Source organism: Miniopterus natalensis, chromosome 15, assembly GCF_054644295.1.
Source record: "Miniopterus natalensis isolate mMinNat1 chromosome 15, mMinNat1.hap1, whole genome shotgun sequence".
Lineage (NCBI taxonomy): Eukaryota > Metazoa > Chordata > Mammalia > Chiroptera > Miniopteridae > Miniopterus > Miniopterus natalensis.
Window position 1 is genome coordinate 16026241 of NC_142095.1, and position 26273 is coordinate 16052513.

Genomic DNA, 26273 nt, shown 5'->3' on the forward strand with positions numbered 1-26273 from the left:
GGTAGGGTATTTTGAGCCACAGCATTTCCATTTACTGTGACAAAGAAATCACGTGTACGACTTTATTGCTGTAGTTGTTCACACTCTTGTCCTGGAGTAGAAACGGAGTGTGCAAGTACCAGAATTTTCACATAGTAACCTGAGAATAGATTGCACCCTTAGAGAAACCATCCTAACCAACATCCGCTGAAGACATCTAGTAGCTTTAGGTGCTTACGAAAACCGAAACTATTTTTAACTCTTGTGCTAAACATTTAAAAATCATTTTAAATGTCTGAAAACAGCTTAAAATTCCCAGTCCAATGCACAGATCAGAATGGACTTGTCTTTCTAATATAAATATCTATGGTCCTTTGGTAAATTCAGCACAAAAAAATTCACTTACAAGTTATAGTCTTTCAATCACTGTATGTGATCACTTTAAAAACAGAACTGTGTTTATGTTATATTTTTTCTCATTTTCACAGACAATCACCTAAGAATTTTTGGAAATATGAATGACCAGAGGGATTAGGTTTTTAATGTGTATGCATATACAAATATGTGTATTAGCTTGCTCACTTTTACTTTCTACTTCATATCCATGTGCAGGAAAGATTCTAAGGAGGTAAAATTCGCTACTAGTGTGAGAAAGTTTTCATTATATATTTCCATTCTTCCCCATTTTTATAGAGGACTGACCTTCAAGTCCCTAGTAATTGACTAGAAAAAACAACAACATAATATACATCAATAATTAACTGCTTGTACCTCAACCAAAGAGATCTGGGGTTTATTAATCTATCATTGGGGCTCTTAATTCACCCCACAACTAAAGTACCACCTGCTATATCCATCACTGGATCTCACTGCCGATTTGAGACTACATTGAAACCATTTACAAGATCCAGCCTCCTTCTTTTAGGCCATCAGAGGTAGAAGGAGAATGGACTTGTCACTCAGGGTAGCCACGTGAACATGCCCCACTTAAGTAACAGGGTGCCCCTCAGGTCAGCCTGTGATAAAACCCAAGTCAAACAAGGCCGAACCCTGGATGTGCCATGTCCTAAGGATCTAAAAAGTGTTCACGACCAGCCCTGACCCTCCTGACCTCAAATGGTCACCTAAGCAGTGACATAAATTGGTGTAAACTGGCTCTTGGGACATTGGTGTGGAAGCAAGACTGGTGAAAGTACAGCCTTCCCAGGGAGGAGCTAATGTCTCTGTAGGCGCTAAAAGTCAAGGGGAATGTGTTGATTACTCTGACAGGCGATCCAACTGTGGTGGCTACATGCCCAAGGCTGACAAATCCTGCATCTTAACACTGCCGTCAAATGGAGATGCATGTGAATACCGTCAGCCCCAAAGAATTGAGAAACAACTTGCCTTCCAGAACCGCATCTCAACCAAATCCTGACAATGCCAACAGCTCATCATCTCGTATTTTTCAACCCTCCAGAAAATGGCCTTACAGCCTGGGACAAACCGAAGCACTGTCCAGACCAAGACCACAACTGGAAGCTAGTAGGAATGTCTGAAGCCTGCCTCCATAGGAAGAGCCATGCGGAGAGGCACGACACATTGAAAAATGAACAGTCATCGCCACATCTCATCCAGGCCACGTGGACTAGCTCCATATTCCACCTGGACCATGACGATGTGAATGACCAGAGTGCCCCAAGTGCCCAGACCTTCCAGACAGAGGAGAAGAAATGTAAAGGTGAGCAGGTTTTTATTAGACCGTAGCAAGTGTTTCAACAAGGGGGGGAATTCTCTGTTGTAACCGTGTGCTCAGTCTTAGTGTATTCCAGTGTACAGTGTCCATGTGCTTCCCCCAACAATTCTGTTATGAGTTTCTTTATCTCCAACTCCTCTTCTAAACATAATTAAGTAAGTGGGTTCCCAAGGAAAGCAGTTCATTTCAGTTTCATGTAGCGTTAGGGCACTTGGGGAGAAGATGTTTGCGTTTCTCTAATTAGCAGAAAGGTTGTTAGTTTTGGCTTTAATTCTATTTTTGAATCTGAGTAGAAACAGGCATTGCTATCATCATATAAGTACTTGCTTTGAAATGTGTGTACGTGTGTGTGTGTACGTTTCTTCCCCAGTTGTGCCAGCAGCTAATGGGATCTCAAAGTCTACTTATAAACCAAATAGACAATTCATGTTCAAAAGAGAGATTTTAAGTTGTTTTTTTAACTCATTAAATCCTTGTGTGATCATCCTGAAAGGTGAGATTATGGTTTTAGGAGGTTGTCACCTCATAAAAAATATGTTAAACTGGCCTAAGTTCCTGATTGCATTAGATTTAGCTGGTCTTTACCTCAGGTCACCTCCACCCTGACAGATGTCTTTGTGCTGATCGCTTTATTGTCTTAGGGCTCCCCAAAATACCTTCTTAAGTTAGTCTTTAAATGTCCAAGAAATCAACTTATGTCTCAAAATGTCCAAGTTCATGTGACTTCCCATTCTTTTTCAATTTAGCATTTTCTTTTTACAAAGGCTTTTGTTTTTTCTTTAAATATTTTGCCTCATGACAAAACTTGAAATTGGATCTTTGAAAATTTGGCAATCACATCCAAGATATATTAATGAAAGTTGCAAAGACTCCTATATATGAACCCTGAAAGACTTTTGCAACCCCTTCTAACTGAAACATAAGCACATGATTATATTTATCTCCCTCGAAAAAGAACTGCTAGTCCTTTAGCTTTTCTGGAAACACTTCAGAAGCTCCTTGCAACTACCAGTTGGCCTGGGAAGTTGAATGTGCACATCCTCGGATGAAAATAGGATCATCTAAGAAGAAGAATAAAATAGTGATATACGGTCTCATTGGAGAACAGTCAAAACCATCCAGGTTCTGTTTGGGAAGATTTGTGTCTGTCCCTTATCTTTGTTATTTAGGAGATCTGAGAAATTGAGAGGGATGTTTAGAAAAAGAGCAAAATGTTTTTCAAAGGAGTCAGGATATAGGACAGGTGTGTGTGTGTGTGTGTGTGTGTGTGTGTGTGTGTGTGTGTCTATGTACACATTTGTTTGAAATACAATTGGGATTTAGTCTTAGAATTTATAACCAGATTATATCTTTGAATTTTTTGAGCTGGCGTCAAAACCATGTCAGTCCTTGGTATAAAATGAAGTGTCAACAGAAAATGCAGTGTTCTCATAATCTGAGGACCTCACTAACTAAATCTGATTTATTCACAATTGGTACCCATAGTCATTCATTTATTCATTCATTCGTTTATTTATTTAATCAGAGGGACCATCTTTGTCTCGATCTTTTATGAGAAATATTGACCTTGGGCATCTAGAGTTCCCTACACTGCACACTTTTCAATTTGTTCATATACCTTAAAAGCAAAAGGAAAGAGTCTTTATTTGGATCCAAGACCCTAAGTATAATACAGTGGTTAAGACCACACTTTTGAGTCTGACATATTTGGGCTAGAATCCTAGCCCTTCCAAATTTCTATCCTTGAGCAAACTTATGTGATTGTTGACAAAATTAAATAAGATAATGTTTTTAAGCAATTAGCCTAATACCTCTCCTATAGTGCTCTCTAAATAGCAGCTATCATTATTACTGTGATCATTATTAGTAGTTCTGCATCATTAAATCACAGCAATTTCTTGGACTGCGCTGTGTGCCTGGTAAGGATGGGGGAGGGTGGCAGGGCCAATGACTGTGGTGTGGGACGTGACCTTTCAGGGAGGTTAGAGCTGATTTTGCATTCATTTAGCTCTCTACTGCTGGAAGTCAGAGACTTATTTAATAAGACATTATCAATAAATTATTAGAGTCCTTCCTCAAGATTCTAGTGTTTTCCTAAAAGGAAAACAGCTAAGGTAAACTCTCTTGTAGTTTCCAGACTAACCAGAGTTCACCTTGGCATGAACGTGAGCCAGTGCCTTGGTTTAGTATGAAAATGCCACCAGGAAGCCTACGTTGTCATGGCCCAAGAACCTTATTAACTGAATTTCACTTGTTCACAGTGAGCACCTGTATTTACCAGTGAGGCCAGGGGAACAATGTGATTAGTCGCTCTTTCCTTTTTGGACTTGGTTCTTCCCCATCTACTCTGCTCGCCTGCCACCTCGGTGTAGTCACTGTGAGGAGAGTTCTGTTTTGACGCCCGTCTATACTGGCTGTTTATCTCCTGGGTATCTCTGTCTAGTCCCCAAGCATGCTTGGTCTCTCAGTCCGAGGCTATCATCCCATTCGTTCATCCCACAAGGGTTTATTGAGTGCCTGCTACGTGTGGGACATTGTCCTTGATGTCCGAGCACGAAGAAATAGCAGTGGGGCTAAAAGAACATCTAAGTAGCCCCATTTCAAGGACCCCAAATGGAACTGTAAGAACTAAGTGGCCTTCGGGATACAAAAAGTTAAGGATCTGCAGTGCAGGAGCCAAAAGAACAAATTGACTGCTTAACGTTGTGTAATAAGCCCATCTCCCAAACCAGTAATCTAGCCAGTCTAGACCGGTGCACCTGTAAGTGTGATTTGTGGACGGGGAGCTTTCTGCAGACTATGACTTTTACTACTCTATTGATGCAAGTACAGAAACTAAGAATAAGCTTTAAAATTTTGTATAGCCATTTGACATTGCCACTGACCTTCAGATGCATGATCAGTGCATTCGCCTCCTTGAACAAGGTAGAGAGACCAGTTGGGTATTGTCAAATCTGCCTGCCAGTCATACGAGGCCAGAGCTACCTAGAGCCTTGTGCACTAGAACCGTATGTTGAGCCATAATGAACAATCCTGTTTTTAAATAAGTTGAGAATCACTGATTGATTTGTGCTTTATACTATTCTTAATGTTTTTCTTTAGGTTTGTTTTTGTTATGTATCTAATGTTTTGTTTTTCGTTTTGATCTGAATTCTGCTTTCATGTTAATCTGCATATACCTGTGCTCCTATCTGCTACAGTTGTTCTAATGAAATTAGTTGATAACATATTTAACTAGAATGAGATCTCTGAAGACCTTACATTCTGCTGCAAAGCCCACAATTCAAATCTACTTTAGAGGCTATTTCCAGCCAGAGGCTATTTCCAGCCAGAAGCAAGTGGCCCCATTCCCTTCCCCAAGCCACCCTCCATCTCCACACTACACTCCCTGGAGTTTTGGTCCCGGTTGGAACTGGTAGCTTGGCCGTGAGGACCACATCCCCCTGCCCACCTCCTCCCTGCCCAGCGTCTGAGATGATGTATTCGGCGGTGCTCACAGTTCACCAGCCAGTGGCACTGGCAGCACCTGGAGCTTCTTAGAAATGCAGAATCTCAAGCCCCACCCCAGACTACTGATCTGAAAGCTCTGGAAAGGGACCCAGGAACCTGTGCTTAACCGGCCCTCTGATTTTTAAAACCTGAGCATCAGGAAGTCCCTTAGACTAGGACGCTTAGATTCTTAGTATAGGAAAGGGTCTGCCACCTAGTGGACACTTGGAAAATGTGTATTTTTTTCCCAGTCCTTAACTCACCTGGGGAGCCACTGAGTCTTACCCATTCTTGACTGGGCCTTCCTGTAGGCCTGGCTTATTACCTTAAGTGCCAACTAGATGTTCTGTTTAATCACTCTGCCTGGTCACACCTCCCTGTGGGGCTTGAGCCCTTCTGAGAGTCCCACTCTGTTTGCCTGGTGCCCTGAAACTCCTCTGAGTTTTTATACTGTACAAGGCTTCTCTACTTGGCCCTCTCCAGCCTCCTGAACTCTTCTCTGGAAACCACAGCGTCCCCCAGTCCCACAGGATGGGTCCTAGCAAATGTAGGCACCCTTGTAGCTGAATCTAGCCAGCTCTGCTGAACCCAGATGAACAGACCTCCACACTTCGATGTTTGACCTCTGATGTCAATCAGGTACCTTCCTGAAACACTGTAAGTCGGTGGGAGATCCAATGCAAGACTGACCCACCTCCCTGCTTGCATCAGACAAAAGGATAGCAGCAATCTGTTGATTTCATTGAATTTTCTCTGTAGATCTGCTCTGTGTTGAGTATCAGGATAAACTGAGTCTCAGGTCCCCAGGAAGGCAAGAAAAATAGTGCAAATAACTTTACTAACAAGTGATTTTTCTCTCATTATAAAAGCCTCCCATGTTCACTGTACCAAAAGTGAAAACATCCCAAAGGCTTAACAAAAAATAATTTTTAAAAATTATTTGTAATTCCATCCTGCAAGGACAAGCAGGGTTAAAATATGTGTTACAGTTTAGCCTTTTTTCTGTGCGTATCTATTTTTTACAAACTTGGAATCCTATTAGGCATACCATTTTTCACCAGCTTGTAATGCTTAAACAATATATCATGAACATCCTCCCTTGTCGTTAAATACTCCTTGAATCCTGACTTTTATTGGCAATAGATTATCCTTGCTTGGAGATATACTATAATTTATTAAACCAATTGCCAAGATTTAGACAAGTTAAAATAATTTTTAAAACAATATCTTATGCCAGCAAAGGGGCAGACTATTAACTCGTGCTCTTCATGAGGAGGAGAGAATGAATCAGACCAGTGATGACAACTTTAAATGACGTACAATTCTCATTTTCCAAACTAGCAAAGTGTCCCGAGGACGGGAGACACAGAGCCAAGTCATCGTCTGCATTATAACCCTTCAGGTTACACATTCGCATCTCCAGCGGCTGATCGCTATCTTTGCCCTTAAGTAAAATACAAGGACATCTCCAGGCAGATGAACACTTTAGAAGAAGCAGGATTTAAGAAGCCTGAACCCTTTCGCCAGTACGACCCCCTGCTGCGCCGCGGCCTCCCGCAGCCCGAACTCGCCACGCATGGGGTGCGCGGCCCCCGCGGGGGCGCAGGTGACTCAGACCCGTCCAGGGCACGGGAGCCTGGGCCATCGGGTGAGGTCAGCGCCCTCTCCCAGCGCCTGGCACGTGCTGGGGAGCCCTGGGATCTGGTGCCTCAAAGGCAGGGAAGGGGACCGGGCGGACCCAGGGAAAGGGCAAGAGAAGCTGCCCGCCGGGTGCAGGGCAGGGAAGCGCCGGGGACAAGGCGGTGTCGGGGGTGGACGCCAGCCGGGCAGGGCCGCCTGGGCAGTGTCTGTCACAGCGTGCTTCCACTCAGCCGTCCCCCCGTAACGTCTGTCCCGTGGGAATGCTCGCACAAGGACGCAAAGATCTGTGCTCAACAGTTTTCTTTGCATCTTTATTTTTGTTCCTGAAAGTTTGGAAATAATCCAAATGTCCGTCCTTAGGGGAATGTTCGAACAGATCATGGTATAACCAAGCACCTGCTAGAAAAATAAACAGTTTTTTGAAAAAGAGGTGGTTTTAGGAATACTTCACGGAGAAGCAACCACGCGTTAAGTACAGTGTAACCCCATTTACAGTTTTTAGTGTTTAAAGTCGTGTGTGCACAAATGTGTCAAGGAAAAGTTCCTAATGCACATTAGCCTTGTGACACTGGACACCTTAACAAGGAAAGAGTGGAATAAAGGGAATGCTAATATTACCTACATAAAATTGCATTGAAAATTTTTCTATAATGAGAATACATTTATGAATAACTTGTGTAATTTTTTTAAATGTTAAGATTGTGCTTTACATTCAGACAAGCTTGTGTTGACTTCTTTCCTTTAATTTACCAGCTCCGGGCAAATTTTTTAACCTCTCTGACTCTCCATCTACTTCATTCTAAATGGGATGATAACGTCCAATTTTTAGATTTGTTGTAAAAATGAAAGATAATATGTGTAAAGCACTCAGCATAGTGCCTGCAACTTTAGTAAAGACTAAATGGTAACTTATAATAGTAACAATCTCTTAGCTTTGTGCCCCCTCCACCAAAATTCAGACGAAATCCAGTACAGTGTGGATGGCTAACTTACCGACATTGCGCTGCAGATGGAAAGGAATCGTTGGGAGAGAGCTTTATAGAGAATCGCAGGTGACCACTGGAGTTCAAAGCCTTTCCCTTCCCCGGCCATCTCCCATAGGTGGCCCTGAATGCCTGTGATTCCATCGTTGCCCTTTGTGGTTTTTCAAAATGCAAACCTCCGGGGTGGGTATTTTGTCAAGTCCTTAGCATCTCCAAGTGGCTGAGTTTAAACAGTGTCTAAAAAAGGGAAGGGAAGGGAGGGGAGGGGAGGGGAGGGGAGGGGAGGGGAGGGGAGGGGAGGGGAGGGGAGGGGAGGGGAGGGGAGGGAAGGGAAGGGAAGGGAAGGGAAGGGAAGGGAAGGGAAGGGAAGGGAAGGGAAGGGAAGGGAAGGGAAGGGAAGGGAAGGGAAGGGAGGGGAAGGACACCGTGAAAGGCGTCATGACAGCAGGCAAATGGACGAGAGAGGAAGCAAGGAGCAGGACTGCCACGTACCACTGTGCACATTGTCAGGTTGTGTGCTGTGCGATAGGGTCAGTGGTCACCGCCTAGTTGAGGCCCTGACACAGTGCCCTGAAGACAAATGTCACCTCCCTTGCTGCCTGCCAAGGGCTGACCCTAACACAGGATAAAACTACAAAGAACTTCTAGTCAAATTTAGCCAAAGGTGTGAGTGCGTATGGATTGTGGGCTATCAGGATTTTGCAAGATTGACACCACTGTATTGTATAATTGAAATTTGCTAAGAGATGCAACTTGAATCACCTCACAAATATATATACTGATGCATGTATGGTATATTTTAATGTGTATATATATATACATATACACACACACACACAAACACATATATATATATATATATATATATATATATATATATATTATTTTCAATATACTAGAGAGAGTTTCATGGACTAAATATCCAGCAAGGATGTTTAGAAATATCTTGAGCATATAAATGTCCTTGTCTGACATGGTTAAGTTTCTGGAACCCTTAAGGACAACTGACAAACCATGAAGCATCACCGCATGTCAGGTCATCATAGCCCTGCAGTATCCTGGCCCCCAGTGTAACCTGGTAATGGCATAAGGGCAGCGAACTGGAGGCATATTTTATAGCCACATCCTGGATTCTAACTGATCACCTTGTTTACATGGAGGGAGAAAATACATATTAATTCATAACCTGAAGATTATAATTTTAGGTCATTCAGCCATTGTCCACGCTCATTCATTCATTCATTTAGTAAGCAACTAATATATGCAACTAATATATGCTAAATTAACTTAAATATGCAGGAAATAAGCACTATACTTTATCTATAATTTATGCATTGATTTTAAGAGAATATAGATATAAATATCAATAACTGTTTCAGCTTTACTATATGGAAAGCTGATATTCTTAGTGGAAGCACAGTATTTTGGAAATAAGCAAGGGGTTTGCAGCCAAATAAACCTGCATTCATATCATCACTGGTCAGCCTTAGGACCTTGGGCAAGTTACTTAACCTTGGTCTTACTTACTCCAGGTCTCACTTTCCTCATCACTAAAACAGAAACCATAATACCTCCCTACAAGATTTCTATGCCTCTGATTCTTTCAATTTATCTTCTACATAGCAGCCAGGGGACTGATTTTAAAGACTCAAACACATGTCACCTGTTCCCTCTCACACAACCCCCATCCCAGCTTGAAATCACCCTTGGTTTCAAGATAAAGTTTAAAAGACTTACAGGTCCTTCATAATGTGGTGTTGGACTGTTTTTATTCCAATCTCTCACCACTTATATAACCTCAACTCAGGCCGTTTGTTGTGCTGAACAGTGTCTCCGTGCCTTAGTCACACACTGTTCCCTTTTCCAACCTTAACCTCTTTTCCATACAGGGATGCGAGCACTGTGAACTACTTTCCATTAGATTCGATTATTTAAGCATCACAACAATCTTGTCACTTTTTCAGGCACATTTTTGTAAAAGCAAATTCTGCTTGGTGATGGATTGTGAACAAAAGCCACCCCTGAATATTTTTTAGTAGAGCTGTAATAGGCTAGAGCTGTCTAAAAGCTTTTATTAAATACTAGGGGAGAAGTGAGGAAAACAAATTCAGAGTACAGATGTTTTAAAGGAGGGGCCTTTGAATTTCTATTCCCACCAAAACAGACTCAGCCCCAGAGCCCAGAGGCCCGGTCTTGTTCCCGGCCACCTGGGGATTTGCATTTCCACGCGCCTGGCCTGCTTCCCCCAGCAGCTCTCCTTGGTAAAGGCCATAAGGACATCCCCTTCAGCAGATTCCCAGGCTCCTAAATGAAATTGTTTTTCTCTCTAGAGGAAAAAAAAAAAAAAAGTCCAGAGGTTGATAGTCTAGAATAGTATGGCTCTACTATTCTAGAATAAATTGCGTTTAGTACTTTCCTAGTCTGTCTCCTTGACCTGTCTCCTCCACTTGACTAGGTAACTCAAGGGCAGGTGAAGCCAGACTGAGGTGTGGGAGGCAAATGTTTAAGAACTAAGGGAAATATACAGTGAAACTGAGAATGAAGAAAAGGGAGTGCCCTGGCCCTGGTGAAGGGACTGCAGTTGGACACCCAGTAGAACAGCAGTTCTCAAATTTTGCTGCCTATGAAAATAACCTGAGGAACTTTTAAAAATCTTGCTACTCGGGTGTTACCCCATGTTGACTGAATCAGAATTTCTGAGGGTGACACTAGGTTCTTTAGAGTTTGTGGGAGGTTCCTGTGTGGAGTCTTATTTGAGAATCAACACATTTGAAAAATAGAGGGAGGGGAAGAGAGGAACCATTGCCTCCTTCAGAGACCTTGAGAGTTTGTCGTTTAACCTCTGAGGTTTTCCAAGCAAGACTGTTATTCTTATCCTTTTAAGTTATTTCCTTCTGGCCACGGACAAACGTGTATTTCTATAATAAATAATTATTGATTGTAACACTTCTAATGAAAGTTATGAAAGCCCTCTGAGTTTATTTCAGGCAGTTCGATGCACTATGGGTCAAATAACTCTCAAGCTTCTCTTTAAGTGACTAAATTAGAATTGTCAGCCAGGGAAGTAAGAAAACAATCTTACTGAAGCTCACCTCATTTGTGACACATAATATGTTTAAATTGCTTTATCGACTTCGCAAAGAAGCCTGCCAGATCGATCACGAGTGACAACGCTGTGATTGCTTCTATCGGGGCGGGAGGGGCCGTAGTTCAAATTCAGTGTGAGCGCTGAACCCATTTCCAGCTAACAGTAATGAGAGTTTCAGGCATTCACTGCAAGTAAAGGATAGCTCCACTTGGTATAAGGCGTGAGTTTCAGAAAGCTTTGCACTGTTTTCTCCAAAAAACAAAAGTCAGTGAGGAACTGGGTTCTCTTAAATACGTTTTGAAACTTTTTTCCTATTCAGTGATTTCTGAAGGAATTCAGGGTGGGTTTAATTCAATAAAAAATGCTGTAGAGCCCTAACCTGTTTGGCTCAGTGGTTAGAGCTTTGGCCCGTGGACTAAAGGGTCCAGGGTTCGATTCCAGCCAAGGGCACGTACCACCTTGGTTACAGGCTCCATCCCCAGTCAGGGCTCGTGCAGAGGCAACCAACCAACGTGTCTCTCTCATCTCTCTCTCTGTCTCTCTCTCTGTCTCTGTCTCTCTCTCTCCTCTCCCCTCCCTCCCTCCCTTCCACTGTCTCTGAAAAAGCTACGGAAAGAGTATCCTCAGCTGAGGATTAAAAAAAAAAAATGTTGTGGATTCTCAGCATTTCCTACTTTTCATAGAAATTGAGAGAAAACGTTTTTTGGGAGATGTTCTTTCCTTTTTCACTGCAGTATTTATATCCAGTTCTGGGGCAGAATAACACTATGATTTTTCAAGCACATTTAGCAAATTCTGAAAAAATGTGTATGTGTTTTTTTGGAATGAAAGTTGAAGCTCTGGTTTTAGTTGATATTGTTTCTGGTGAAAAGCAAGAAATTGCTTGGATTTGTGCCCTCAGTGAAACAGAAGGGAGCCAGGAAATGTGCTGAGCAAAGTTACAGAATTGGATGGATTCAAATGCAGCTCCTCACCAGAAAGAAGCCTTGGAACAAGTGTGTTTGCCAGGAAAGAAAACCACTTTGTTGAAAGGTTAATTTTCAGATTAGTTTTGGGAAATTTGAGATAAATAAATGAAATCAGACACACACAAAAAAACAAAAAACCATAAGGCCTGGATCCTTTTTCCTGGGGTTTTCAGAAAATAATCATTGCTTCCAAAGAAATGTTTTGACATTTTAGTAGGGAGAACATGCTAATTATAATGTTATGTGTATGTGTTCTTAAAAACCCCTGTGAATAAATCTTTTATTTGTTTTAAGAGGAATCAAAGAGTAAAAACATTAAAATGTTAGCTGCATTCTTCATTCTTTTGGTAACTTTCATGCTTTCTAGGATGTTGCAATTTCTTTTCCGGTTAAATTGTACCAATTTGAAGAAAATTCCTTTACTTGTTTTATAGCTCCACTTTTCATTTTTATAGTTGTTTTATAGTTGTTTAGTTTTTATAGCTGTTTAGTTTTTATAGCTGTTTTGCTTGTTTTAGAGTTGCAGGTTTTCAAAAAGTCTTATTATTAAACGTCCAAAGGGTCTGCCTGGGTTTCTGCTCTCAGTTTGTCTCATCTGCAGCTTGTGTTTTAATTCTTCACCTTCCCTGGAATCGATAGCTCCCTTACTACATTTATAAAAATCGTCAGCACTTAAAAAGCTGTCTTGCAAGACAATGGTCTGCTTCACTCTGTATATTGAATACACTTGCTGTTAAGCCACTTGGTGGCAGGGACCGTGATTGGATTTTTGAACGGCTTCTGCTCCTACCACCTCCTGCTTTGTACTTAGCAGACACCCTGTAGATGTTTGTTGAATGATGGAAATACCCTCCTTTCTCCTATCATATGTCCCTGTCCCAGAGGTCCAGGCTGCAGTTAACTGGAGCTTCAGGTCCAAAGCAGAGGCCTCACTATTGAGTATTACAATATTACATTGCTCTGGTCCCTTGAGAGGGAAATACCGACAAAGTCACACATTCATGGACCAGCAGGAGCCCAAACATAAACCTCATCCCTGAAGCCCAGCCCTGCAAACGAAGTCTCCAGAAAATAGAGGAAGAACCCCTGGCTTCAAAGAAAGTAGCTCCCGCCTCTCCTGAACAGCATCACCTCGAACACTCTATGTGCGGACATACATATGCTAACCACTCTCCACGTGGAGAGAACGCCATCAGGGACCATCTCAGCCGGCAGTTACGGTCTAATGTGATATTTGTTTGCATTTTAGTCCAAAGATATGGCGATTCTTAGAGAAAACGCTGTTCCCGTTTGGATCACTGTCTTTAAATGTCAAGTGCGTGAATACTAATTAAATCCAATTACGCTTCAGAATAGTCTCCAGAGCAGATTAGAAGGGGAATAAAATGATGGCGTGCAGAGTTTTCCACGTACTGCTGTTAAGAGTGCTGTTCAGCATGAGAGACGGGGAAATGCTGTAGTCCAGGGGTACTCTCCATTTCAGGGGTTCCCACAGGCTCTCCCTCATGTGCTGATAAAGAAAACGTGAAGACAGATTGAGCAGTTAAGTTAAGCTTTAGGTCACGTGTAGATTAGTGCTAATGATGTAGGAAATTATCAGGTGCAAAGAACGCAATAGGACTCACAGCCACCAGTGGCATTTTCAAAGGTGGCTTTCCTTGGCTTGTTTTAAAAACCTGTGGGACCTGAGTGTCATTAGGAAATGGCTGGACCCTGGTATTGAAATCCGGTCAGCAACATTCAACAACAGGTTTTACCACCGACGTTTGTATGACCGGATTAATGTTTTGGAGTCAGTCATCAGGCTCGTGACAACTGGCTTTTCTCTGGTTCATGCTAATAAACTAGATTATTGATTTTAGGATTTTCTGTGAATCCAAGGATAGCCTCTAAGATGTCTTTATACCGTTCCATGCTTAAGTTGTCAACCAAAATGACATAACAATGGGTAATCAGTTTCGAATCATGTCTAAAGGGGTTAAAAACAGCCTATAAAATGAATCTGCCCAGCTTCAGAGCAACAGGAATTCTTGCTCTCAGTCCTGTAGCTGGGCGGAGGCCATCCCTACCTGCCTGCCATCTTCCCCAGCAATTAGCTCCATCCACAGCTTAAGACCTCGACTAGTTAGAAATCTGCTTTCCAACATGTTCGAGTGGCAGGAGAGCTCCAAAGACACCTCCATCTAAATAGGATTTTAGCACATCAGGTGCTCTTCCAAAGTAAAGCCGGCCGGTGGCTGTGTTGGTGTTTATTTATCTCCCTTTCTCACTTCATGTGTATGGATGGAGGCTCCCGAGCGTATATGCCCGGCTCTGGGTGTATGGGGCTGGTGAATGCATGCATAGAGTGTGTGTATATGTAAAGCAGAAACCCAGCCGGGTGGCACCATGAACTACTGTGTGCAAGAGCTCTGCGAAGTGCCCCCGGCCGCCGGCAGCAACTGCTACATGCAGGCCGCTGATTATTACGCGTATTTTGAAGACAGTCCGGGTTACAGTGGGTGCAGCGCTCAGGCTGTGCCCAGTAACAACATATATATGGAACAGGCCTGGGCAGTGAATCAGCCTTCTACCTGTAGTTACCCTGGAAACATGCTGAAAAACAAGGACTCTGACTTGGACATGGCCCTGAATCAATACAGCCAACCTGAATATTTCCCTGAAGAAAAGCCTACTTTTTCTCAAGGGCAGTCTCCATCTTACTCTCAAAAAAAAGGTAGGGGCGGACCATTTTACCTAAATTTATTAAAAGTTTCCGTTGTGTGTTCAAGTTACAGTTTGCATCAGCTTTGTCAAATATCTGACTTGGGATGCTGAAGGTCTGAAATTAAAAAACAGCAGTAAAGAGAAGCTGCTGGGTGTTTGAAGGGGGTCCATGAGCAACAAAGATTTCCAAGCACTTTTTTTTTTATGTATGAAACTGGATTGAGTTGACTTTTAGACTGTATGTGTATGTGTGTATGTGTGTGTGTATGAGAGAGTGTGTATGTATATGTGTATATATATGTATATATATAGTGTGTGTGTGTTGCTCAAAGTGATTAGTGTTGGCTTCTTTGCTATAGAAAACCTGTAAAAAGCTTTCCCTTGGTGAATACGTACTGTGGCATTTGAAGTGGGATAAATCTCCCCAGTTCAGGTTCAGATTAAAAACTCATTTGACTTTTTCTTGTCACTCATATTAAAAGTTTATTTTAGTTAACTAGACAAATATTTTAGTGATCTTGATACTACTATAATGTTGATATGTTAGGATTTGTAAATGTCCATTTTAATATATTTACTTATCCGTGCAAACTGTGAAGACTCTACTTGTAACCATACCAAGCTGTAAAAAGGTAAAACTCAAAAGGAAACGGGTACGTTTTATATTGCCATTGTGTTTTTAAAGTTTGACATGTCTGCAATCATGTCAAATGAACTCTCTATATGAAAGTGAGTGAAGTATCTTTCAAAATAGCCAACGTTGAAACAAGTGCACATCCATTTATTTTAACAGACGCTGTGGTTTTACAACGGTGCTTAATAGAACATCACTTGTATTACCAAAAAGAAAAATAAAAGAGGCAAACAGGTAGTCCTCAGGGGCAACTGCCAGATAGAAAATGCTTTCTTAAATAGCTTAAATTCTAGTGCAAATACACCAGCAACTTGTTTTTTCTGTGTGCGACCCACAGGATGTTGCATAGGAAACGAAATTCACAGGTTTCTGTAGTTTGCAAGAATATGATGCTCATTGATCTTCAAATGTGAATTTCTCTGTGAAATTATCTAAAAACAGAATGCGGCTTATTTGATGTGGTTCCTATAAAAATTATCATTTGCTTTTTTTTTAATGTGACTATAATTCACAGTAGCCTTTTTTGAAAACAAATAAACCAAATCCAAAAACAAAAAAAATACAAACTAAATCTAAAATCCCTGTTTTATTTTTTACCATATACTGTGTTCATGTTTTCTGTGCTATTCTATAATTTCCAAATATGACATAGAAAGGGGATTAGAGCATAAAACATATTCAGGCTTGTTCATCTGCATTTTCATTTAGTTCTACATCCTTTTGAAGGGCATCTGAATTTCTTATTTATTGCAAGGAGCACACCATCTAAGTGAGGTAGATTGAGTGCATGCTTTTTACTTCATTTAATATACTCATAAGTAGTCTATCTTTGAAAAGAAGTCAACATTGCCTGATTAGACATGTCTGGATATGCCTTTTTTAATGATGTCTTTCTTAATTTTGTTTATAAGAAAATATTGGTGTCTGTCTCTCTACCTGGGCCTTCCACTATTCTTGAAAATTCCTGCAAAACTTTTTATGCTTTTTTACTCTTTTTGTCTTTCTGCTGTATTTTCTTCAACCCCAGCACTAGAGAATATTGGCTTATAAAACGTTCAACCAGGGATTCTTTACTAATTAATTTGACGCATGAACTAGAGGTTAAGACACATTGTATGCATATATTGATGTAATTTCTCAAAGCCATATGCCATGGAGAGGCCACTGCCTCCTGCCAAACTCACTAAATCGAAGCCAGCAAATATTTTTAAATGCGCCATTATTTACTGTTACAAGTCTTTGAGTAAATCCCAGTAAAACTAAACCCAGCTGTTAACTGTCTCTTAGGACAAAAGGTCGTGCCCAACATGTTTATCCATATTGATCCATTATTGATTTTTGTTGTTGCTGAAGGACATCAGATGTACCTCCTTAAGGCAAAATTAGGACTGTAAGCAGGTGTTCAGTGGGCTAGGCCTCGTTATTCCAATTGGGTTTGCATCTATTTTCATGAAATTCATAATTGCTTCATCTGTGTTTATTGCTGTCACTACAGCTCTATAAACTCTTCGCTAAGGCAGCTGTCCTAACTTTTTATCATTTCTTAGGCATGGCTTATTCTCTAGCCTTTACTGGAGTTTTCTAGTATGTAGAGAGTGATCACGGCCTTGGTGGGGGGTTTTTAAATTTATTTATGGACAACAGTGTGGTAATTGCCAGGGGGAGATTGGGTGGAAGCAGACGAGGGAGGATATTGGGGAGTAAGTGGTGATGGAAGGGGACTTGACTCGGGGTGGTGAGCACACAATGCAGTGTACAGATGATGTATTGTGGAATTGTGCACCTGAAACCTGTCTAATTTGGTTAGCCAGTGTCACTCCAATAAATTCAATAAAAAGGGGAAAATAAAATAAAATAAAATAGCATAAAAATGTAAAAAGTGTACACATAGATGAAATAAGGGGAAAGCTACATACAGAACCCAATGTTAAGAGTGGTTATCTTAATGGCTGGCTTTAGAATGACTTTTAACTCTCTCTGGGTTTTTTTTTCCTGTTTTCATGTTTATAGCCAAGAGGGAAAAAAGTTACCAAACTTCTGAAACATTGAAAACACAAACTAAGGAAGAGTCAGAATTCAGTTCATTGAATCAAATTTGAAATAAGCCTTCAAGAATTGACGAGGGAGCCCACGTAATTTTCACATTAAGGAGGGCTGAAATGCAGAATAAATTGTGTGTCTTAGTTCTCAATATAGAATATGAGAAAACACATATTTAATTTGTAAAAATTAGAGACAAATTAAAAGCACCATAGCCATCACTCAGAAGATATGAGCTCCTTATTTTATTTTATATTTCATTTTATTTTTTGCCTTTCCAGTAACTTAGCCATGACCTATTAAGTTAAAATCGGTCATCGCAGCCAGTTCTGATCGCACACTTCTCCCTGGCCCCCGGCTCTGGAGGAAAGGGAACAAGTTTGGAAATCAGACGAAGGGGAGGGGAACTGGCAGCCAGGGTGTTGTGTCTTGTTTGCAGCAGTGGTTTCAGCATGTCTTTGTTTGGCGGGGGAAGGGAGCTGGCTGTTTCCACCAGAAATTCCAGTGACATTTCCAAGTCCCCAAACAGCTTGAGTGTGGCTGTTCGTCGGGCGGCGTGGCCATCAGCCTCTGGGCCTGTCGACACGGAGCTCTGGCCCGGAGCGTCTGTCCCGTGCAGCCCTGGGCACAGGACTCTGCTTCACTGTGTGCCATCTTTAGGAAATTCATGTCCCACAGTGGCTGGCGTGTTTGCATCAGTTGTGATCGTGGCCAAGAGAAAAAGAATTTCCTGTTTTGGAGCCAGGCTGGAGGAGACCAGGTGTGCTTGTCCCATTCGGTTTGGGTTTGGGTTTGGGTTTGGGTTTGGGTTTGATTACACGTGCTCTGTTCTGTAGCCATTTACTGTGTTGCAGAGAGAAGGTAACTGAAGCAGAAAGTGCACGTGAAACTTCTTTCTGAGTCGCTTTCATTGCCCCTCCGTCCTGGGGACAGGAATCTAAGTCTGTTTCTCTGTTCTGTAGCACTGTTGACTTTGTGTGAGTACTTGTGTGGACATTAGAAATGGAAATTAAATGGTAAGGTCGGGGATGTTTGAAGTGACCCACATCAAGAGGCTTGCATTAAAAAGAGGAGTTAAGCCCAAAGAAACATGATCTCTAATTAAAATTTCCTTGGCCTCTTTTTTATTTTTTTTTAATTTATCTGCATTGTTGAACGTATTACAGATGCCCCCTTTAGAGAAGGGTTGCTATACCATAGAGTTGGGGATAGGGAGGTTTCAGAGTCGGCCTAGAAAAAAATTTTTGCATGAAAAACGGGGGCCCTTAAATGCTAGAATCATACTCGGTCTGAGGGGCAGGCAGGAAAGGAAACCAAACAATGGGAAGATTTACAAGTCCCATTACCTAATCTCTCCCAACCATGAGCTCGAATCTGAGGCGATCGAACACTATTTCCATTTCTCTTTCTCAACCTCCCTTCCTCTCCCTTCCCCTCTTTGTCTCCCTTTGACTCTCCCCACCACCACTGTCCTTCAGTCTCTTTCTCCCTCAGTCTTCCTCTTGCTCCCCCCTCCCATCTCTACTCTACCTCTCTAGTTGAATTTCTTTAATTTAAACACATACACAATCAGTCCACCCAGTGACCTGTTGCAGACACGATGACTTTAAAATGTAACAATGCTTACGAGGTTAAGGCAACTGCAGATTTTCCTACAATGCTTATGTAATTGTAAGGAAGCTGATATAAAGTTAGGGCTCAAATTAGGCGCTGCCACCATATGCTACTAAGAGACAACCCACTCCAGAAAATAATAGAGCCATTTTTTAGAATCCATAACATGCTATGCAAAAGGTTAAATGAAAGAGACTCAGCTCCCAGAAATGGAAGCAAAGTAAGAAACAGCAGCCGTTTCCAAACCAAGTCCAGGTGCAGACAAAGCATGAGCTGGCTCTCTTTTCTCTCCTGTCTTGTCAAAGGCACGTCCTTCAAGGCTTCGCTGGGCACCCTAGCCTCGCCCTAGAGCACTCGGCGCCACGCCTCGCCATGAAAGCTAGAGCAGGAGTCCAGGGTGCGAGGAGAGGCTGGCGGCAGAGGCCTGGCGGGCTTGGGGAGGTGCCGGCGCGGCTCATTCCTGCACTCGGGGTTCAGGCCCACCACCCCGCACCCTCTGTGAATGCTTCCCACAAACTCGACGCTTTGTTCTCAGCTCCCAGCATGCAGGTGCGCTCAGCCTGAGGTCCGGTTGCTTCCCCCTCTGCCACCGGCTCTGGCCCAGCTTCTGTGACCCACCTTTTCGTCCCGATACTGAGTAACGCGGCATCTGCAGTCCTTTCCAGGTCCTCCTGGCTGCTGAGCCTCCGTGCGCTGTCCTTGGTACCACCGTAACCTCAGCCCTCTCTGTACCAGCTGCTTTACGAATTTCCTCAGTTCTCCTGGACACTCCCAGAATATGCTTTCGAGCAGTCACCCCACCCTGCCCCCTTTCCTTCCCACCACGTCGCCCTGCCCTCTTCTCCCCATGTTCACTCCTCATCTCCCTCAAAGACCTGCTTCCAGCCACTCAGCAGCAGTCCTCTCCTGCCCCCTGCACCCACCACAGGCCCCTCCTCAACATTCAGACCCTTTTCCATGACCTGTTAGATCAAACACTAGCTCCACCAGCTCTTCCCTTCCCTAAAGAGTTCCATTTTGTTTGTGGCTTTGTGCATCGGTCCACACTCTCTGTAGAGAAGCCTTGGCCAGTTTTTCCACGTGTTCCTCTCTCTGCCATACTGCACCCCCCCCCCCATCCCTGAACCAAAGATGCTTCTTCTCCAACCACCCACCCACTTCCAGCCACAGCCTCACTTTAGGTCACTACCTCAGCTCCCAGCCCATCAGCCACTTCCATTTAATCAGCACCACATTCAAATGCAGGTGTCCCGTGTTTAATACAATGGCACTAAAGCATGTGTGCATGTCGTTTTTTTAAAAAGAAAATAAATTGTATATAATGCATATTAGACCAGAGTTTCTGAGCCTTGGCACTATTGACATTTGGGGCCTGATATTCTTCATTGTGGGAGCTGTCCTGAGCCTTGTAGGATGTCTAGCAGCCTCCCTGGCCTCTGTGCACTAGATGCCAGTAATACACAACCAACAATGTCTCCAGATATTGCCAAATGGCCCATTGGGGTCAAAATCACCCCTCACTGGGAACCACCACATTAAAAGAACTTAATATTTAGGGACCATCTGTAGTAATGGATTTTTTGTAATGTGAAAATCCATTCTGTGTTTTCATATAGAAAAGCTTAGCTTTTGAGATTGAGCTGTTTCAAAATGGAATAGTACACTTGAACATAGACATATATACCTGCAACATGCTACCTACATATATGTGTTCTAGGTCATTCCCATAGCCTGAATTTGGGTTCTCTTTGTCATAGATGCTTGTTTATGTCAACGCCGTCAAGATCATTAGCACCATGAAGTCAGTAACCTCCTTTTCTGCACACTCTGTGAAGTGCACACCTACCATGACTGCAGGGTGTGCCTGCAGGGAGACCAGCACAGCTTAGAGCAGCAATGATGTTATCCTGACAATGACGCACCCACTCCTCCTCCTTCGTGTAACACCAGGCTGAAGAGCTGATAGCCCACATTTTTAGAGATATAACCTTGAATGTCATTCTGAATGGATTTTCAGATCAAGAAAAGGCAAATATTTTTCTCAAGTATTCAGGACATGAAATAACCATGGGTGTTCTGTGTAAGCCCAGTGCCATAGTTGACTCTTAAAGCAAAATCAGAAGCATCTGGTGCCCACTGCCAGTAACCCTTTCCACTCCCCTCCCCTTGCCTACTTTTCTAAACTCTACCATCCTGCTTTTTAACCCATCCCCACTTTTCAAACAGGAAATGATCTCGTTAGTACCAGAGTTCTAAAACTCTAATGCCTACAAGCACCAAAGAGCTGGTATTAATGAGAAAGAGGCACAGTTGTTTCATAAGGACTGCTTAATTTAAATTTTTCAACCCACACACACATTGTTTATGTGTTGTAAGAGTCTTTTTCACACCCTGGCTGATGTGGCTCAGTTGCTTGAGCGTCTCAGGCACCGAGAGGTCGCCAGTTTGATTCCTGGTCAGGGCACATGCCCAGGTTGTAGGCTCAACCCCCAGTAAGGGGTGGGGTGCAGAAGACAGCAGATCGATGTTTCTCTCTCATCAAGGTTTCTATCTCTCTCTCCCTCTCCCTTCCTCTCTTTCTAAAATCAATTAAAAAAAATTTTTAGAGTATTTTCTACTTCCTTAAGAAAATATATTCTTTCCTTTTCTTGAATCACTTTTGTCTTCTCACTTTTGACAAAGGTAAACATTCTGTGAAATATTTCTTTACTTATAAAAAGACACAATGCAAGAATAAATGTAAGTGGCAACTGGCCTTTCGCCTACCTTTCGCCTCAGAGTTGGGGCAGAATAGGGACTGGTGCTGACTGTGGGGAACTAGTAAGTATGTCTCTCTTAGGAGGTAAGCTGCCCTTTCTCAGTTCAATTGATTGCTGCCCTGTGAAAATGTGGGCTCAGTATTGCCAGATCTCCCCATTTTTCACATGAAGCAAGAAATCCAGGTTTTATATGAAATCTCCTGGTTTAAAAATTGGCTGAGATTTTCAAACACTGTGCAAGCCAAACACTGTAGACTGCCAGGATGTGTATTAAAATTTTGTGATTAAAATTTGTGACTGAAACTCATTATAGCAATCTATTCCCTTTCCTACCAATTTGTATCTTCAAGTGATTTAACTCTAATTGTGGAGTGAAAGGTTATGTCAGCTACGAAAAATCTGAGTCTACAGGGATAGGAGGAAGGAAGGTTCTTCTTGGGCATAAAAGTGCATCAGGTCCAAGCCTAGCCCTAAAAATTAATATATTTTAGTTTCAGGAAGTCTTTTTTTTTCCATCAGTAAAAACTGATTTATTTATTCAACAAATATTTACTGGTCACAAAATGAGTGCCAGTGACTGGGCTACATACTGGTCATACAATGGCAACAACTAGACAGAATCCCTGCTCTTGTGGAGACGATGATTTAGTGAGAAATAGCCTTTAATTAAGTCATCGTGCGTTAAATAACCACACAGAGAAGTACCAAATCCCTCCCAGAACTCTCTTTATTGAAATGTCTGATAAGAGTTTTTAAACCCTGAAGTGAACTCAACAGGTAAGTTGAGTTCATCATAGTTGAACTCATCATAGTTTCCATGATGCAGAATAAACTAAGAAAAGCTGTGATGTTTAAAAAGATAATCCTATACATTACCAAATCTCACTTTGAAGTCATTTATCTCTCTCCCAAGATGGGACATTTTTTAAAAATAAAGTCTGAGCAAAGAAATTTCTAAGAAGTTGTGAAAAGGCTTCATATTCTCCTGTTTTCTTTATGGCTTTGTTCTGAAAAGTTATTCCTCAGTGACCTAGTTTAACCAAGGGTCTACAGACGCATCGTGGTAAAACAGTGTAAGTCTTCTGTCATTTCGGCCTCGCTAATCTTCACTGAAACCATCAATAGTTTCCTAAGGGACCATGAGCTTCACAAGGGACCATGATCAGGAGAAAGAATGATTCTGTTTTCTCAGCTTCTCCCTTCTCCACATCCCAACAAATCAGACCTTGTTTTGATATTTTCATCTTATTAAAGCTCTGTGCTCTGCCCAGCTGGCATGGCTCAGGGGTTGAGCATCCACCTAGGATCCAGGAGATGACGGTTTGGCTCCCGGTCAGGGCACATGCCTGGGTTGCGGGCTCGATCCCCAGCAGGGAGCGTGCGGGAGGCAGCCGGTCAATGACTCTCATCACTGATGTTTCTATCTCTCCCTCTCCCTTCCTCTCTCTGAAATCAATAAAAATATTTTTTTTTTAAAAAAAAAAAAAGCTATGTACTCCTGTGGTAAGTTTTTATACACATGAAACTGAATTTACCCTTCTGAATCAGTTTCTTGTGTTTGGACATGATCTACAAGTGAAGGGAAAGAGGCAAAGACAGGTGGGAAGTGGACTGCTTCTGTTTTTATTTTTAAACTTTAGCTTCCTGAGTCAAAGGATATAAACTAATAGTACACTAAAAAGAGAGTTTTCATGGTTGGATTTTTTCCCTTAGTAAATAGAACCTCTATTATTTCACACTACCCAACATTGTTGGGTTGTGTATCATAGTATCACAAGTTTACCAAATTTATTTTTAGATGGCCTTATTTATTCCACTTAAAGTTAACTGTCTAGTTTTAGAGAAAGACCAGCAGAACTTATACGGGAGGACTGCAAGTTAGTCGATCTGGGTTTTAGTCTCTGCTGTTAATTTCTAGGGTGACCCTAAGGAAGGTCAAACTTCTGAAGGCCTGTTCACCTCAGAAGGACTTGGTGATCTCCCAGGACCTTCCCAGCTACACCGTGTGCTGAATTGATTTCCATGATGCCTTGATTTCAAAGTGGATCAAGTCTTCTAAGAACAAGGTCTAAAATAAGCCTTGTGAAAGGGAGTGTGTTGTCCAGAATCCAGAGCACTCTGGGTGTCTCAGATCCTGGCCTCTCTTCATGACTCATTGGCTCCAGTAGCCTTTGGGTCTGTTCCCACTTGTACAACAAGCGTGATCCCACCTATTTCTAAGGCATCCTGAAGTCCTGAGCCTCATATTAGCTCTATTAGTGTGAGATAAGATGCTAGGGAAGTATAAGATACTAGGGAAGTATATGAAGTCAAGGAAATACTTTTTAAATGTTTTCTTGTTATGTGTTTTATTGACCTTTTATATATAAAACTCAATAATCAGGAGCTATAGATCCTAAAGCAAAACTTGTATTTCCTACAGTCCTTTCATACAGTTGTCCTGCCTCCTGTCACCCACCTTACCTCCTGTCCTCTCCTCCTCCTGGCTATAGTGTGTCTTTGACTTTAACACGATATTATTTTCTCACATTCCTCTTTTTTCTTCCTCCACAGGGTACATCCCCAGTTACTTAGACAAAGACGAGCTATGCGTGGTGTGTGGTGACAAAGCCACGGGGTATCACTACCGCTGCATCACGTGTGAAGGCTGCAAGGTAACTGCCCTGGGGCCCAGCCCCAGGCCCCTCGCACCACAATGCAACATTAAGTTTCAGTTCAAAACAGAACCAAATTCCAGCATTTCTGAATTTCTAGGTGTCTGGTTGTCTCTTTATTTTTTGGCATGTTCAAGAACTACTTTTTTTTCCATCAAAAATAACTAAATGAATTTTTGAGAGAGAGTGATGTCTGGTTTTTTAGACAGGGAGATGATAAAATTAAAAGAAATTAACAAAATTCTCACTTTGAGTTTTAAAATGCATAGATATAACATGTTATCATCTCAAAAAATCATCACTTCTCCTGTTTTATCTCCAGTGCTTTAAGGAGACAGAGTTTGTGCTCTACCACAGGCTGTTGGCTGCAGTTAATCTGAGTGAATATGCTCACTTGTAAGGGCTCCATTAGGGAATATTTTTGAAACTGCTTAAATTCAGTTCTGTTCTGAAATTACCCAAATTCGCTTTCTGCTCAGCCTGCAGTCAGTAAGTAAATTCTGTTCGTCCATCAGCTAATTTCATGCTCGGCAGACCCATCTTTAAGGCATACTTGACAAGGCTACACCAGTAATCAAGAGTCAGTTCACTTTCCAAAAGTGAGCCTAAGTTTGCCTACTTCCAGTCTCTGTCACTGAAACTAAGATAAGCTTTCTGACAAACATCTTTTGGTCCAACAACCCAGCCTAGAAAATAAAGTCTACTATAAAGGTGAATAAAGCTTAACCCAGTGCTATAGCCAGTGTTCAACTACCGTTTTATAAATGAGGAATATATTAAGTCGTAAGAGACTTTTTAAATGTTTGATTTACCTTGTACATTTAAACAAAATTGTCACAAGATGCAATTCCTAAAACAAAAATTGTATTAAAACGTATAAAACAGTTCAGTCTTCCCTCCTCCCTCACCCACCTTCCCTCCTCTCCTCCCCTCCTCCAGCTACCCCATTTCCTCTTCATCTTTGACCCTAAACCCCCCAAATCAACATGTTAGCTCAGTTTCAGGCTAAGGTGCCCCACTTCCCCAGTAGAATTATTTTCCACACAAATTCCCTGCTTTTTGTGCCTGAAGTTAAGAAACACAGCAGAAGCCTGCTGAAAGCTGACACATCCGTTGGAAAGAAGTCATTTCTAAGGTTCCAGAGCCTTATATCTGCAATTTGGATTGTGATGTCATGTGTTCCCATTCCTCCTGACCCCTTTGATCTGGAAGCTGTAACCTTTTAACAAAGATGGGGCTAAAGGTTGCTGTTACATCCATGAAAATAACCTCTTAAGGAGTTCAATAGAACTAATTATAAATAAGTCCTGGCTGTTTATTAATTGGGGGGACTTGCAGACTGTCTCTTGAAAGACAGTTTTTTTCTACTTGATTTGAAAATAATAAAACTGCATTGTTTCAGATACATTCTCTTATTTGAAAAGCTCAGTAATACAAATGGACCTTTTTTCTAAATTAGCCCAATTCATAAGGCTTTACTGACCTGATTATGCAGCATCGAGATTCTTTCAAATCCATTTCTAATGGGAAATTTTCAATTCTGGAAGAGACTCTAATGAAAATTCCATTTAATAATCAACTCCCAAAATGACTCTAAAGACTGAACATGCCTTACACAGAGGACTTGCTGCTCACTAGCAACTGACTTAAGGAAGGCAGAATCAAGCGTATTAACCTGTGCTCCTGCCTCACATATGTCTTCGTGATGATCGAGAAATCCACTAGGCTCTTTCCCCCAAATCACAGGATATGTGGGGCCTGATTCAACCGAGGTTTACTTAAGAGAAGAAACTGTCTAGCATACAGCTAGATTTCTCAGCCTCTGCCTTCGTCTCAGATCAGAGTCCTGTTTCTAGGATTGCCTCAATTCCAAAATCAGAAAGAAGCCTCCATAGGGTGGCTAGAAGATTATTTAATGTGAGGACAAAGTATCTTGGAAAAAGACAAGAGTTTTTCCAATAAAACACAGTTTTTAAGTGTAGC

General features: G+C 41.9%; 1 protein-coding gene across 2 annotated transcripts in view; it reads left to right on the top strand.

Annotated features, from left to right (window-relative positions):
* The first annotated feature begins 1481 nt into the window (after window positions 1-1481).
* The window catches only part of THRB (thyroid hormone receptor beta), a 43468-nt gene continuing 18676 nt past the window's right edge, over window positions 1482-26273 (top strand). Inside the window, exons 1-2 of one of the 2 annotated variants that reach the window (XM_087824917.1) lie at window positions 1482-1699; window positions 24190-24290. In XM_087824917.1, the coding sequence (XP_087681043.1) occupies window positions 1510-1699; window positions 24190-24290 (291 nt within the window). In that variant the 5' untranslated portion in view covers window positions 1482-1509. The remainder of the gene's footprint in view (window positions 1700-24189; window positions 24291-26273) is intronic. The other variant, XM_016198789.2, reaches the window with a different exon arrangement.